General features: G+C 43.8%; 1 protein-coding gene across 1 annotated transcript in view; it reads right to left on the bottom strand.

Moving 5' to 3' along the window:
* Nucleotides 1-4,103: 4,103 nt before the first annotated feature.
* LOC119398922 (putative sodium-dependent multivitamin transporter) overlaps nt 4,104-16,444 on the bottom strand; it is a 57,657-nt gene continuing 45,316 nt past the window's right edge. Inside the window, exons 10-17 of the mRNA XM_037665736.2 lie at nt 14,407-14,495; nt 12,795-12,904; nt 10,225-10,292; nt 10,041-10,127; nt 8,076-8,251; nt 7,372-7,472; nt 5,962-6,060; nt 4,104-4,276 (exon numbers count right to left, since the gene is read on the bottom strand). Of these exons, the coding sequence (XP_037521664.2) occupies nt 4,104-4,276; nt 5,962-6,060; nt 7,372-7,472; nt 8,076-8,251; nt 10,041-10,127; nt 10,225-10,292; nt 12,795-12,904; nt 14,407-14,495 (903 nt within the window). The remainder of the gene's footprint in view (nt 4,277-5,961; nt 6,061-7,371; nt 7,473-8,075; nt 8,252-10,040; nt 10,128-10,224; nt 10,293-12,794; nt 12,905-14,406; nt 14,496-16,444) is intronic.

The following is a 16,444-nucleotide window of genomic DNA, read 5'->3' as shown; positions in this document are numbered from 1 at the left end:
TCTATCACTCGGAGAAACAAGTGCATTGAAGATGCTGACCCAGTCAACCATCTGCGAATTCGTCTTTCTACGGGGTGCCTTTCGCACCAGCCCCGTGGAAGCCTCTACATCGAATCGGACGAATGGCGCTACCACCTTCAGAGATCTACCTATCTTTTGTATATATCCTCAAAGTGAACGGAACAAACGAACACCCCTCACACACAACAATCAATGAGTTGTCTGCTTCTGAACTTTTTCACAACCGTCCCTCGATGATACAGCCGTACTCAATTCGTGTGAGGGGCCTAGCTGAAGAAATAGGTGTGCCACTTCTCGAACACTGGTTAATGGCTACCGCTGCCTATCTCCAGCCGTGGCAGTGGCAGTTATAGATTGCGATGTTTCTTTCGTCGAAGTTACCAAGCATGCGCCACTTGCACCATATTCGTACACACTTCCTCCAATTACAATACAGTACCCACACCCTGAATTCTTTACAGATGCCTCAAAGTCTAACACTTCTGTGTCGTACGCAGCCGTTGGTCCATCCTTTTCCGATTCCGGTATTCTGCACCCTGATTCCAGTATCTTCACGGCAGAGGCTTACGCGATACTTGCGGCAGTTAAACACATAAAGCAATTAAAACTACAAAAGGCAGTGATATACACGGATTCATTAAGCGTAGTGAAAGCTTTAAAAACTATGACAAAACACACAAATCCGGTCCTTGTCTCGCTCTATTCTATTTATGCACGATCTACTCTCTTAAACAACATGTCGTAGTGTGCTGGGTGCCAGGTCACCGCGAGATACAAGGAACGTGTTGGCGGATCAGCTAGCAGCATCCGCCCACGAAAACAGTCCCAATACGTCTGTAGCTATCCCTCCACTAGACTTAAAACCATTCCTCAAAAGAAACATCAGGGCCTTTTGGCAGAGCACATGAGATAGGAACACACAAAATAAACTGCATGTTATCAAGCCGCAACTAGGTAATTGGACACCAGTATCAAAGTCACGCCACACAGAAGTTACACTCTACAGACTTAGGATTGGCCACACATACAGTACACATTCATACTTTCTATCCGGAGGCGATCCACCTTTGTGCGACTACTGTGGTCCCTTAACTGTACTTCACACCCTACTACAATGTACGGAACTAGACGCCCTCAGGAAAAAACATTTTTCATCTACATACCTGCAGTTCCCACTCCATCCTGTTATGCTCATCGGCAGAGAACCCCTTTTAAGTGCGAATGCACTTTATAAGCGACCCTGAATCCGCCGTCCCATAGCAACGGCGCGAGGAGCGGAGAGGAGCATCTGTAGCAACGGCGCAGCGACGTCACACCTCACGTGACTGCGCGCGCTCCGCCCTCCGCTCCGTGGCTGCGCGCGCCCCGCGCATTGCCTGTGGTGACGAAGGCCGGCGGCGAGACGCCGAACGAAAGCGTGCGAAGCGAGCCGAGCACCCCCAAGCCGATCTGGCGCGGGGACGCGATGCGTGAGCGAGCGCGGGCCCTCGAATTCGATCGGCCGGACGCGCGCTTCAAGCGAGACTTCCTGGACCGCAGCTTCGAATATAGCTGCGCGGTGTGCGATCGACTGTGGTTCGACAACAACCTGAGCCCCATCTCGGGCGTGCGCAACGCCGCCAACAAGTTGAACGCGTTGCGGGTTCTTTGGAACGAGTTCGGAAGACAGATCATCATCATCAGTAAAAGTGCTTTGCACTTAAAAACGGCCAGACCTCCGTGGGTCGGCTGCGCGTGCTCTCTCGCTGCCGTCTCCTTCGCTCAGCTCTGCAGTTTAGTCGCGCGCGCCCCCTCATAACATCACCCCGTGCTTCGCACTTCCTCATACTCCCCTTCGGGGAAATGCGGGTTTTTTTAAATACCAGTCCTTCTTTGAATTTCTGAAAGATGTACGTATTTCAACGTTATTTTTCCAGGCGCTCCGTTGCGCGGTCTCATGATTGAGGCTGTTGCTGCGGTTTCTCTCAAAGGAAGCACCTGCCTCCCGGCCTTTGGGGTCAAAGGCCTTGAGGAAGCATCCGTGCTGCTTTCCCGCCTCTCACACGTAGATATCATGCTCGCTCGTCATTCATCTCACACCCATAGATCACACCACTTGTCACTGCCATAATTTTTTACTGTATACACATCTTTTACGCTTCTTTATAGCGCGTGATTTTAGGCCTCTATACAGTCACAATACACCCTGTCATCGTAATCATTGGTCATCGCTAACACCACACAAAAGACATGGCGCTCTTTGGCCACCCATGGCCCTTGCGCCACAAAGTCCCACTAATCATCATCATCAAAGAGAAATATTTGCATTGATCGCACGTATGCAAGCTTGAATTGTGCGAGATATGCGTGGAACAACTCTGTTCGAAACTCAATCTCTCTTTTATTGCATCATGTAACCGCTAACGCTTGCCGTGATTGTCTTCTAATGCTGAAAGTTGCTTCTTTCGCTCCTTTCTTCGCCAAACTACAAACATGTGCGTGTTATATAACGCACAATTACACTTGGATATCACGTGGCTGAAGGGACGGTAAACATAAACAAAGTTAGGAAAGATAAAAAACAACAGTGGCGCAAAGTAACGAGTCACAAAACATAGCAGAGATCCATACACTGTACAAAGAATGTTTACAAATAACTTGAAAGCTCTGGAACTTGCAAAAAAGTAAAAAGATTCCTTAAAAAGAGGAGTGTAACAATGGGTGGAAACCGTACCAGGAAAAGATGTAAAAATGATTTGTATTATTGTCCCTAAATGAAAAAATGTTAATGAAAATTCAGCATTTACGTTGAGCGTTCTGGACATGTACGATTTCTTTTAGGGCTGCGCAATACATTACGCGAACGTAAGTAATTCGAACTTGTACATGTCGCGTCCTATAGTTTACTTCGAAGTTGGCCTTATCTCATATGAATAGATTCTGCGGTTACATTTCGTCGCCTACCAAATGCGCATCAGTGACCGAGAATTAAATCCGCACTCTGATCGGCAGAAACCATACCGTGGCCACTAAGCTACCACGCGTGTCGCATTGACAGTAGCTACTATCTGATTAGGTTAATATTTCACGTATGTCTTTCACATGAACACCTTAAAACTGGTGGGACCAATAGAATTGCCGCATAGATTTGCATTGATTCGTTTTTTTCTTCTCCGCTACTGCAGGGGCTTAGTCAACAACATGCTAGTGTATCGGGCGGAACAACGCTCAGATGAGTAACTCAGTTAAAGGAACACAGTGGAATGCATCGTTAAGCTATCCAAGCTCGAACTACAGCCCTCAATACCGGAAGTGATCAGTTCGCATGATAAAGAGCAGGACACTGCGCGTAGTCGCACGGGTGCATGCTAACAAGCACTATATACAAAATACAATCAGAAAAGTGAGGTACCGTTTCATGACAAGTCATACATGGTGAGATGTTCAGAAAACACCTTCCTTAGCTCTCTCGTTTTTTTTTATTTGTGATCATGACCTGTCAGTCTACATAATGGGCAAAGCCCATCTTCATTCATTTTGCTCCAAGCTTCAATTTAGGGGATAGAGCCCAGGTGAGTGCCAATGTTGCACTTTCATGAAACTTTCTACACTTTGGGGACTTCCCGCAAAACCGAGTTACCAGTTATTTCATAATTCAGGGGGTTTGACGTCCCAAAACTACAATATAATTATGAGAGACAACGTAATCAAGGGCTCTGACAATTTAGAGCACCTGGGGTTCTCTAACGTGCACCTAAATCTAGGCACACGGGCTTCCAGCGTTGTTGCCGTCAACGAAAATGCGGCCGCCGCGGCCGCGACTCGATCCCGCGACCTTCGGGTCAGCAACAAGCACCATAATGACTAGCCCACAGCGGTGGGTGAGTTCCCGAATAGGGAAGGCAATAGCATTAAGCAGCTGCTAGTGAGCTTTTTGGTCGCCCTCGGCTTGACCCGCGCCTGCTGAGTCCACACACGTGTTTCGAGATTCCAGAGGCGGCAATGATCCTGGGGCTTTCCCACATGGCAGCGACGTGGTGAATACAGAAGCGACTTGGCTTCGGACAGAATAACAGCCAAGAACGTCAATCACAGCTCTACAGTCAACTGCTTCTTCCGTTACGTTGGGCACTCTGAGGCGTTTTGCAATGGCGACGGTCGCTGCTCGTGCGCTCTTTATACACCGGAGTCAGCTCGGTGCCCAGCTTCGTTCGCTCATCGTCGTCAGACCTGTTCTTCGAGACGACGACGCCGTTCAATGTCCTTGGTGCACTCACTGCGAATGAAAGAAACAATGAGGCAAGCACAATTACCTTGTTCTAATTGTTACCGCGTGGGTCAGTGACATCCCAACGAGCGCTCAAAACCTATAACCTTATTTTATCATTTTCCCATTGTGTTCTCCACATGAACCACGTGAAGACACAAAATATAAATCACACAGTCCGTAATGCGCTTGCCTAAGCCGACTCTAACCCGAAAGCCTTCTTTGTCTTCTCATTCGACCTAATGATCTCCCCCCCCCCCCCCCCCCCCTTCCGCGAAGGGGTTTCTGCACCTAACGTGGTTTTGCGCTGCCTCCAGGATCGCAGGCATCCTGCACCTCATCTGGTTTGCACCACCGCCGGGACCGGCCCACCTTCCACAATGCAATGATTTAGTCTGATGATGTCATCTTGTGACGTCATATTATGTGACGCCATGATGACGTCCCATGGTTACATCCTCAGATGATAATTATTTGCATCGCTCGTGTTCACGCTGACGTCGCCGACGCCGAGGGTCACTTTTCGCGTTTGATGTGGCATCGAAAGCTTTAGCATTAAAAGCATAGGGCAATATTATCACACGTTTTCCTTGAGAAACATACATCATGAGCGCGGGAGATAAGCGTTACATATCGAGGCGGGCGGCGTTGCGCCTTGTAAGCTTGCTGGTTTTTCTGCGAGTTCGAGATATAAACCCTAGTCACAAGCATGCAAAAACGCATAAGTGTAATATATCATGCTGCGGAACGTACATATTCGTTAAACCATGGTAGATTGGCCTAAAAGCTTGAATGTGACGGTGTCCCGATTTTATGATCCCTCAGCAGATAACAAGTCGTCTCATCAAATAAAGTATCAGTAAATTATCAGGCAACATCAGTATGGTCGAAGATAGGACAAGTTTAGATATTTATTTTCACTTCTTAGCAGCCTTACAAAATATGAACCTTGAGTAGTCCACGACGTACACAAGGACAGTGGGAGAGTACTTTTTCTACTAACCTAGTTATATTCCCTACTCCTCAATAGCATAGCCAGGGGGATGGCTTTGAGGGTGCGATGGCCCCCGCCACCGAAATATTTAGATTTCACTTGTTTATATGACACAGAACGAAGCAAACACATGCACGACCATGCAAGAAAGGGAAGTCGAACCCCGTCGACCCCCCCCCCCCCAGATAAATTTCTGGCTAGTCCCCTGATCTCCCTAAAGGCATCGACGGGCGTACAGTTGCACAATATAAACGAAAAAAAAAACAACCTACTGCCACATTGAAAAGGTCGATCATAGTGGCTCGACTCAGTGGCAAGCGCAAAAGTGTTCACAGCATTCAAATGTCAGGCGGCAAAATACCATTTCGTAGGTCAGTACGACGCATTCGTATCCGCACATCGAGAACAATCGTTGCTTAAACACAAATTCAATGTTCACTTTATTACTGACTGTACAAGGCGTGACGAGTAGGTAACGTTAATTACAATTATCAAGTCGCCTCAGTCAGGTGGAGGGAAATGCAGCAGTACAAAGCATTCTTACGCAATAGACAGCAACAAGTGATTTCCATTGTTAGTAAATACCGCAGTTTTACTTCGAATACTAGATATTCATGAATAGAACAAATTACTCCATAGCAATGTAATTTGATAGAGGTTTAGTAAAAAAAGACAAAACGATCATTCACAAGGTTTGTACCCACCTCATATTCTTCACCGATCAGCTTAAATTTTTTCCAGAATTCCGTAAATAGAGGACTGGTGAACCGTAACTTCTTTCGGGCCCTTTGTATACCACCTTGAAAAAAAAAACGAATGCGCGAGTTAACTTATGAATATAATAGTTTTCAGTAACATAATATTTCCATAGAAATCTAAATCATTCAACGAAGGGAACTTCAGACAAGGAGTGAAGCGTGGTGTACTGGGTATGGGATAAGATCAACGAAATATTACCAAAAGATAGGTACAGAAGAGGGTGAATAAAATTAATACGCTTATAATTGCTTACAGCAACGAGAATACATAAAATATGGTACGTGAAGGGCAACACCATTAATGAAATTCAATATTTAATATTACGTACCGAAAGTCAAGGTCGCAGGACGTCTGAAGATAGGTTGAGTTCGTTTATAAGGATATAAATAGGCTTTTATCATAAATTTAGGATGGACCAGTAAATCATAAAATTCATGCGGAGGAGTTAAAAGCCACGAGAACTAGAACTTCCCCAAATGCCATGGCTTTGCCTGAAGGGCTGTATCAACCAAGTGGCAAATTGAAAACGCCCCGTTATCACTCGAAATATATCGCATCAAGAGATGTCATGCCGCAGAAGCCAATTTTTTTTCCCATGGAACATTAAAGCGTCGGAAGTGCACACAACAAGCTTCAGAGCCTAAAAAAACAGAAGAGACTTTTTAAGCATTCTATGACTTCCCCTCTCCTCACTCAAAGAAATACACTAATCGATACATTCCATATCCCTATCGAAAAATCTCATATGACACGTATGACACAGATCCAATAATCTCGTATGATCATACGAGAACACATATGATTCATATGTGTTCATACGAGATTATTGGATACAAGGCATATGTGTCATATGAGAATTTTCGATATGCCACCGACAAAAAGAGATATAGAACGTTGCTCACATGAACAATTACGGTGACACTGAGTGCAACTATTAATGTCAGATATAGCGAACAATAGTCCAAAAACCGTAATTAAAGCTGGCATCGGGTCCACAGGGTACTGTTTCCTAACAAAATCAAGTAACGCCGAAAGAAAGCCATAATTTCGAAATTCAATAAAATAATGTCTGTGCATATGCCACAGCTATCTGGCGTTTGTTTAGAAAGGTTTAGATGGTAGACAGCGTTCTACTCACTCTCTCCTCATCTTTGTGTGGCATTTTTTTAACGTTTCAAGAGTAAAGATTGTATTAGCGCCATGCGAACCTATGGATTGAGCGTGGCAGGAAAAATTGAGAATTTCTATTCTTAAGCTTTCAATATCGTAAGGTGGAATCAGGAATGCTTTTACCAATCGCGACTTTTCTGCAGACTAGACATTACGGCCACCAAAACGTGCTAATGCGTACCTGTTGCGAAGCTGAGCACCACGGCAAGCGTTATGGTCATCAGGGCGCCGAAGAAGGAACTCCAAAAGAAGGACAGCCGATACAGCGGGAAGACGTAGGCGCTGTAAATATCAGAGTGAAAAACAAAGGATTACGCATTTAGCTTTGTAAACTAACTTATTGTTGCTCAACTCTCTTCTAACATTAAAACCACAACATTCAGCCGAGAATCGGGTTCACTGTTTACGACATGCACGGGAATTGCGATCCGCGCTGCACCACTCTTCCAACACTTCAGTGCATGTTCTGTCTCAGCATTTAAATATGATTGATCGATTTGTTTAGTGATTGATTTTCTCTGTATAATTTTCCGAATAATAGTGCACCTTTAAAGAGCGGCGTCGTGGAAGGCTAAGGCTTGTAGATCATCAAAACACATGTATAGTGCATCATTACGTTTCGTCAATTATTAAGAAAGCGTTCTAAAGAAACGTCTTTTTTTATTTAGAGCGAAGGAAAACGGGGCAAGGGCTCCCTATTCCGGGATCGCTATGACGGCCTCAGCGATGACCCGCGGTTTCTTCTCAAAGCCCTTATAATGAAATTCAAAAGACAGCAGCAAGAAACACTAGTGACTTTTATTTCTCATGTTGATTGTATTGCTTCACCGGCGTAAGAAAATACACGTAGCATTCGAATTACGCATCCACGATGCGTGCTCATACCTCTGTCCGTCTGCGTTGTACAGATTCCTGGCTGCTTCAGCCGTGATGTTTTCCGGCGCGGGGCACCTGTCCAGCGTCCCAGGAAATACGGGTGGCTTGGCCACGCTGGACATGCTCCTGCCCACCGCGTGCCAGATCTGGAATGCGCAAACGACCAAGCTTGCCCAAGCTGCGCCCTGGAATGTGAGTTGGGGAAACGATCAAATGAAGATTACGCACTGAATACGGCTGTCGCGTTTACGCAAAGCAACTGGGTGGTATGGAAGACAGTGCGGGACATCGATGGCTATTACGGATATCTATGATAGAGGGTTGGCCACATATTAATATATTTCATGGTATTTCACACACACACACGCACGCACACACACGGTTGTGTGTGTGTGTGCGTGCGTGTGCGCGCTACAGCGCCTAAGGTCTATATAGTGTTATGTTCTAAATGTATACCTGCTTCAAGCTCTGGATTTCAATGTACCTGATTGTATAATCCCGCCCTACATATAAGTTCAAGATATAGAAAGAGTGGAGACAACTAAACACCATGGTCTGCAAGAAATTACAAGATAGAAGGCAACGTCGCGGAAATTCCACGAAAGCCCTGATGGCGTCTTCTTTCTTGGCCGATTTTCTAACGGCAATGTACTCTTTTGTACTTCATTCCTGTTTTATCGTTCACGCTTCCACAACCTTTGATAATATTACGCGCACTTCTTCACTTTTCTCCCCCCGACACTGCCTTGATAGATACTTGAAACATTTAGCAAAATTGTTCGGATGTTCAAGTAAAATACTCGATCATCAGTGCGTCAACGAGTAAACAAATATTTGGAGCCGACCATAATTCTTGACTTAGGTGGCTGGCAGCTGCCCTCGCACGTATTGCTTTGGTTAGGTATGCGCTTCGCGCGCTGCCAAAGCGAATTTCAGAGGTCATGTAGAAAGAAGCGCCTACTTGAGACCTGCTCCGCCAGGCGCCGCAATGGTCCCAGCTGCTCACATAGGAAAACGTCTACTCTTTCAATGAACTCAATTAATTAATTTTGGCTTGTCATCGTGAAAGTTCATTGGTCCTTATCGTAAGTTAACTTATGCCCTTGTATCATATACATACAACACAAGTTTTAACTTTAACCGGAACTATTGATTCCATACCACTCTGATTTTTTAAACGCATTATCTAAGATACTGTGCAAGCCGGAAGTAAGCGTTCGACCGGAAGTGCTTGGAAGAAATACGGGAGTGTCACTCGGCTCGCGACACTAAAAAATGGAACGCATCTACGAAGTGAATGATGACAAGTGCATGAAGCTAGGTCCTAAGGTCCATAATGTCTACGTTATAGTCGGCGACTAGTATAAAGGGTTTTGCTTGAAGGAGTTTGATATCGTCCTGGTACAATTATGATTCACATTAGTGTACTGTTCAACCTATTTTATTGTGTCTCGCTTATTTTACCAGAGCGTTGCCCCATGCAATGTAAATTGAGCAACATAAAGAGTCGACGAAAAAGCTCGGTCCTAAGGTCCATAATGTGTACGTTGAAGTCACCGACTGTTATAAAGGGCTTGTGCTTGTAGGTGTTTTATATTGTTTCCTCACAATTATGATTGTTCTTCGTCTATTGTAAATATCTTTTTTATTGAAACACACACATATATGTTTCAACTATAGCAACGGTTTTCTTTGCAACGTGACAGCGGACAGTGGGAGTCGACGACAAAGTTAGGTCCTAAGATCCATAATGTGTACGTTGAAATCGCCGACTAGTATAAACGATTTGTGCTTCTAGATGTTTCATAGTGCTCTGTCACAATTATGGTTGATATTAGTCTATTGTTAAACCTTTTTTAGGGGATTTTGCACGGTGCTGCGCCGTGAGCACGGACACCACACAAGGAAAAAGCCTAGCCCCTAAGGTGCTTCGCCCCTAAAAATCAAAACAGTTGATGTATGAACATCGCAAACCTTTGAATTCACCCATGGACTCGTGACGGCCAGAATGACCAGCGCAGAGAACGGGCCCGATGCGGAGGCGTAGAAGTTCAGGAACAGCTGTTGCAAAAAGCAAATACGTGAAACTTCGCAAAGCTAGTTGAGCTGCCAGTTAATATGCAAATATATAAAAAAAAGAAAAGTACATATAACGCACCCGAGTTGCTGTTCCCAGTGCCGGCACTGCGATTGCAAACAGTGTCATGATTGCACCGCTCGCAAATGCTGCAAATAAACAGTTCGCTTGAGTGAGTAACCTTGAAATAGGACAGAATCGCATGATTCCTAGGCAGACTATTTAATCTCTCAACTTGCAAAAGTCTTTCAAAGGATAATATATAAAACCCTTTGCTTCGTGACTTTAGTGCTGTAGCGTGAATTCTTAATACAAAAATATGGAGAGGGTAATATGTGTAACTGCTAGACTGCTGAACGCTTCCTCCGTCGCACAGTGCTTCACTGCCAATGTTTATTTTCGAATGAATGCAAGCTCTCTTTTCCTGTTATAGCGACAGTGCTATTACTTATGGTCAGATAAATCTTAATTCTCAGTCAATTCTTTTCACTACCAATGTTGTCCTAACCGCATAAAAAGAATGCGTGAAACACGTGAATGGTTTAAAACGGCAAGCGGCCGAGTTGGTAATTTAACATCTTTGCGATGTGGGCAGCGTGGCCCGGATGGAAGAAAAAAGAGAGAGAGAGAGAGACTCTTTATTAGAAAAACAGATATTTTTCCCGGCCTCTGTATACCGCTGGCATGCTACTCTGTGTAGGGATGGGGAATGAGATTGACAGATTTAAGTATAGAGGGAAGGAAATAATGGAAGAAAAAAAGACTACTACTATACAAACGCTGGATAGGAAGAAATTACGGGTCGGTCGCACTGCCCACAATGCAGATACGTCAGTGGTCTCGTTTTCATTTATAACGTTGAGGTAAACTGAAACACAACAGAATTGAAAACTTTAAGCAAAAGCGACCCTAGTCTACGCATACATACATACATACATACATACATACATACATACATACATACATACATACATACATACATACATACATACATACATACATACATACATACATACATACATACATACATACATACATACATACATAAAGGCGGAAATAACATTGGCTATTCGATCGAAAGAAGACGATGTTGCTGATATGACAACAGATAACTCACACTAATCGACACTAGCTAGAATTGTCCAACACTTATAGTCGTTCCGCAAACACTAGTCATCATTAGAGACCGGATTTTAGGCAAATTCCTACTTTGTTCCTTGCGCTCCTATCGTGCCACTTTGATATATGAGCACGAATTAGAGGTTAAGAAAGGCTTTTATAGTGTTTTTATAGTGCCTATAAATGCCTATTTTCAAAATTAGCGCTTGTGTTAACACTATTTAGCCTAAATTTACTCTCCCGGGAGCAGTTTGAGACCGTTATTTATGCTACCGCGCAACACTGACTGTTCGGCACTATGGGGTTCAACCTAGTGCTGTAGTGCAACCAACTCCAGGAAACAACTGCTAGCAGCCGTGAAGTAGGACACGCACATTCGGCGCCGCAGAGACATGGCGTGCGCGGTTCGGGAATGCGAGACCGTGGAGAGCCGTCAGCAGAAAGGAGAGTGAAGAGAAAAAAAAAAAGAAAGGAAAATATGATGTGTACGCGGCTTTTGTTTTTTTTTAAGTTAACTTGTAAGGTGTTCACTGCATCAGCGTAGCCAGAAATTTTTTTTCGGAAGGAAGGCGGGGGGGGGGGCGAGTTTCAACCATACTCTATGTATGTTCGTGAGTGCGTTTGTATGCATGTGTGCATATATACGCATGTAAAAATGAAAAGTTTCGGGGGGGGGGGGGGCGGTGTTCCGTGTTCTGCGAACCGTGCGGGAGAAAGCACATTTCACGGATATGTTCAACTGTTTAACGCCTTTGTGCCGTCTTAAGCAATAGCATTTTTGTTTTACTTTCGTAGATAGAACTCGTGCACGTCTTCGTTTCAAGTTATTTGCATTTATGTGAAAATTTATTCTGCTTATATTTACTATTTTGAAAGCCTAAAACGTTGTTCTGCCTGCCTATTTTTGGCGCCTAAAACGAGCTTTTTTAGTGCCTGAAAATCCAGCCTCTAGTCATCATGTAGCGAGCATATGGCAACGCTATACATAGCAAGCCAATAGTAAGCCAGCCCCAGTCGACAGCAGGAATGTTTCAGCCATGCTTAGCTAATGTTTGTGATCATTTATCCAACGTCAGAGAACACTACTAAATTGCAACTGCGTAGCCAATAAATACATTTACTTATCCAGCGCAACAAGCATCATTAGCCGTCATTTGGCCAGCAATAACCGATATGAGTCGTCATATGGCCAATTTTAGCGAACGATAGCTGACATTAGTCACCATGTACTGAACACTAATCATGATCATCGCCTCACAATCTCCGCAGCGGGACGTCACGCAAAGAAATAAAGAACAGACAAACGAAGTTTGTTAGAAGATGATCCCGTACCAACTCGCCCAAATTTCAACGCATGTTACTAATCACGATTAGCAAGTGCTAACCAGTGCAGGCAGTATGTGAGTAAGTACGGTAGGGTACCGGTGATGCGTGACTGAAGGCGAAGAAAGGATAACAAATCGTTGGGGTATGCTCAGGCGTGCTCTCTCAAATGTACATTTTTTAAAGAAATTTACATGCGTTTAACTTACCGAGAAGTCGCATTACAATCAACGCCTTCTCCTCCGACAGCTTGTAGTATGGTGCGATAACGTCGATGTAAAATGTAGCTGCGTGAGAGTTGACTACCGATGAGACTGTGCTGTAAGAAATGAGATCAACGAGGATGTGTAAGTGTAACGTATATATCAGCGTATTTCTGACGACACTCACTGAAACCGGGTCCTTTGCATGTTTTAGTGAGATTTATTATTAAAACAGACATTTGTTGTCTTTTTTAACCCGTCAGTTATACAGCCCAACACTAAATGGGATAATGTGAACTCAAGCATTTGAAATATTTCTGAATACACATTTTTCACCCAGCCCGTATGAAAATCTGGCAGTATCTATATTCTGGATGTGTAAAGCCAAGTGGCAGCATTTATTCATCCAATAATTTATCTCTGCTTATATTCATAACCAAGCCTCGCCACGGTGGTCTAGTGGTTAAGGCGCTCGACTGCTGAACCGAAGGTCGCGAGATTGAATCCCGGCCGCTGCGGCTGCACTTTCGATGGAGGTGAAAATGTTTGAGGCCCGTGCACTTAGATTTAGGTGTACGCTAAAGAACCCCAGGTGGTCGAAATTTCCGGAGCCGTCCACTATGGCGTCGCTCATAATCATACAGTGGTTTTATGGGGTTAAACCCCGGATATTGTTGTAATTATTATTCAGAACCAATACTGCGACATCAATAGTGTCTCGGAAAAAAAAAAAGATGGGAGGTAAGCGACACAGATATCTTCGTGAGTGCGTCCCGGTCTTATTTCTTGGCACCTCGCCATCTTTTCTGTTTCTCGTTGCTAAGTGACGTAGAATCCCCGACAAACCCAGGTGAAACCATTAGTATAAGAACACCAGTATGATCTACTTAAAAGAAGTATTTTGAGCTCATCCAAGCGTGTCCCTGAGGTTTCCAGAATACCACCTTCCCCAAGCACATCTTCCCCATGGGCACCTTCTCTTAGTCTAAGCTGTTACATGGGCTAACATTACTTTTCTTTCCATTGAAATGGTAGCTCCCACGTCAAAAATAAGGAATATCTAGACCTCTGCCTCGAAAGAACAGTCAGGATTAAACCTTCTTATGACAAACATGCGTCAGCGCTCAAGCATTGCTTCAGCGGCGGCTGTAAAACCGCGAGAAAGCGACGGGAAACTACTACAATTCGCTTCGCCAAGAGAACAGCGCGAGTTCATTTGTTATGGGGGATACAAAACGCCCTATATACCAAGAGCATAATTTCTGCAGTATATATATTCCAGTCCGCGCGAACTTCCTCTAAAACACTGACGTTTGCACGACACCGTGTTTCAAAAGTATCGTACCCTACCTTATAGCAGCACAAGTTTAGTGTGTTGTCCTTAGACGCGTACTACCTGTTTGAAAACGCCAAAACATGCGACTTGACTCACAAGTTCGCTTTTTTTTTTCACCTCAGTTCTGCCTCCTACAGTAGCTAATCTGGCATCTGGAAGCTACAGCGACAGAATAAATTGGCGTGTTTAGTAAAATGATCCGGGCGATGGCATACATAGTTTCGTTATCCTTGAAACAAAACCTTACGCGAGAAACGAGACAGTTCTAATCGACGCGCTCACCTTGTGGTAGCACCCAAGAGACCCGCGAGAAATAGGCCTCGCATTGCTGTGACCTCGGAAAGGCTCTCTTTTAAGTAGTAAGGCACGACCTGAAATGTACAGGACTCGATTGTCAACACACTGAGTCGCATAGCAGTTTGAGTGTGGCGACAACTCATATATACGTAATCTACAACACGTCAACGTCTGGTTCCCCAATTTTAAATGTCTGTGAAGGAAGAAATGTATAAAAAAAAAGCAATTGCAGGTCACTGGGAGCGAACAATTGACTTTTGAAGCGTAATCACTGTTAAAGCTAGTGCTCCCTCGAAGCATATGTTGTACGGTGGAACAAAAAAAAGAAATTCAGGAGATCTTGCCCTGTCGGGAAAATCAGGGTCAGTGAAGTTTGGCGTGTGCGTGTCTTATGTACTACATTTCTTTCTTTCTTCCTTTCTTTCTATCTTTTCTCCATTCTTTCATTCTTTCTTTCATTCTTTAATTCTTTCTTTCTTTCATTCATTCATTCATTCATTCATTCATTCATTCATTCATTCTTTCTTTCTTTCATTCTTTCTTTCATTCTTTCTTTCTCTTTTTCTTTCTTTCTTTCTTTCGCATAGCACAATGCTGCCTCCCAACTGTTTCCTTCCTCCATGCCGGGAATTGCACCGTCATACGAGTACTCAGCTGCACAACACTTCAGTTGCTACAGGCAACAACGACGGTCTTGCATTCCTAAACAGGCAACAATGAAATTTGGCAACGTGAAATGACAAGTGACCTCGATAAAATATAAGATTTTGGTACCAGAAACAGCTGATCGCCAACAAGCTCACGATCGAGACAGCATTAATGATATGAAAACGGCGTGTACAAATACCCATGTCACCGCCACACCTTCGAAAGCCCGCATTTGCTTGCGCCCGCGATCGCCACGCTTTTTTTATTGGCGGTCACACCTAAAGCGCCAACGACACTAGTGAGGCAATATAAACTGCGCTTTAAAAAACGATATCAAAGCCATTTTTAAACCTTGGGGATGGAGCTTGAGAAATGTCATCAATTTGTTAAGACATCGAATAAATATTATTTAATATTCTCATGCCTGTAAGTTTTTATTTTCTTATTCGCTGCTAGCATATAGTTGACGCTGACTAAGGAGTAAATATTGCTAATCACTCTTTCTATTCGCAGGAGGTAAAGATCACGAAGAAAGCGCAAAACGGAAGCATACAGTGACATGTTAGCCAGTTTAGCCACAACAACAACGCTATTGAGAAATCGAAAAACGCGCGAGGAGAACATGCTTTCATTATCTGAAGTCAGTCTGGAAAATATACTCAAAAACGCTTAGATTCCTCAAAATGTTCCTTTAACGTATAAGTGTTTATTCACCAGTGCATTGTCATGTTCCGTCATATAATGAAAAAGTGTTACTTCCGACTGAACATCAACACAGTGCACTCCTCTTTAAGCCTCTGTAGCAAATCACCGTTGTTTTCACCATAACAAACAATACGCTAGTTCAATCTGCTACAACACGAAATTGACTGGCGCACTTTTGATGATTTCGGTAACCTCCAAATTGAAATAAAAAAAAACAACATATCTTCACGCATGATAATTTTACGAAATTGCATCTTCTTGAATTCATGTAAAGTATGCTCAGGCACCATCGAAAGCTTATATATTGTAAATGTACACCGATGCACCGGACTTTGTCTTGCGTTTTAACATAGGTAATATGAAAAAGCATCAAAAACACACGAACTAAGCATCCGGCGCTCACGCTCCCACTTATGCGTTCTAGAACTTCGTGAAAACCTGCGCTGCTGAAAATATTTTAATAGTCCAATTCTTGTTTGCAAATTACACAACCACACACTTTCTAATTATAGGAAAAGTTAGCAGATGAAGAGGTATGTATTCTATAGAGAAAATTGGCATTTGCCAGAAGATTCCACTTCTAAGAAGTAGAAGTGATTAAACAAATTAATTTCCGTAGACACCTTTGCCCACGCGCTTGTTGGTGGCCTGAACGGATGGATTTCGTTCT

This window comes from Rhipicephalus sanguineus, chromosome 7 (assembly GCF_013339695.2).
Source record: "Rhipicephalus sanguineus isolate Rsan-2018 chromosome 7, BIME_Rsan_1.4, whole genome shotgun sequence".
In the NCBI taxonomy this organism is placed as follows: domain Eukaryota; kingdom Metazoa; phylum Arthropoda; class Arachnida; order Ixodida; family Ixodidae; genus Rhipicephalus; species Rhipicephalus sanguineus.
This window is presented reverse-complemented; position numbering and strand designations above follow the sequence as displayed.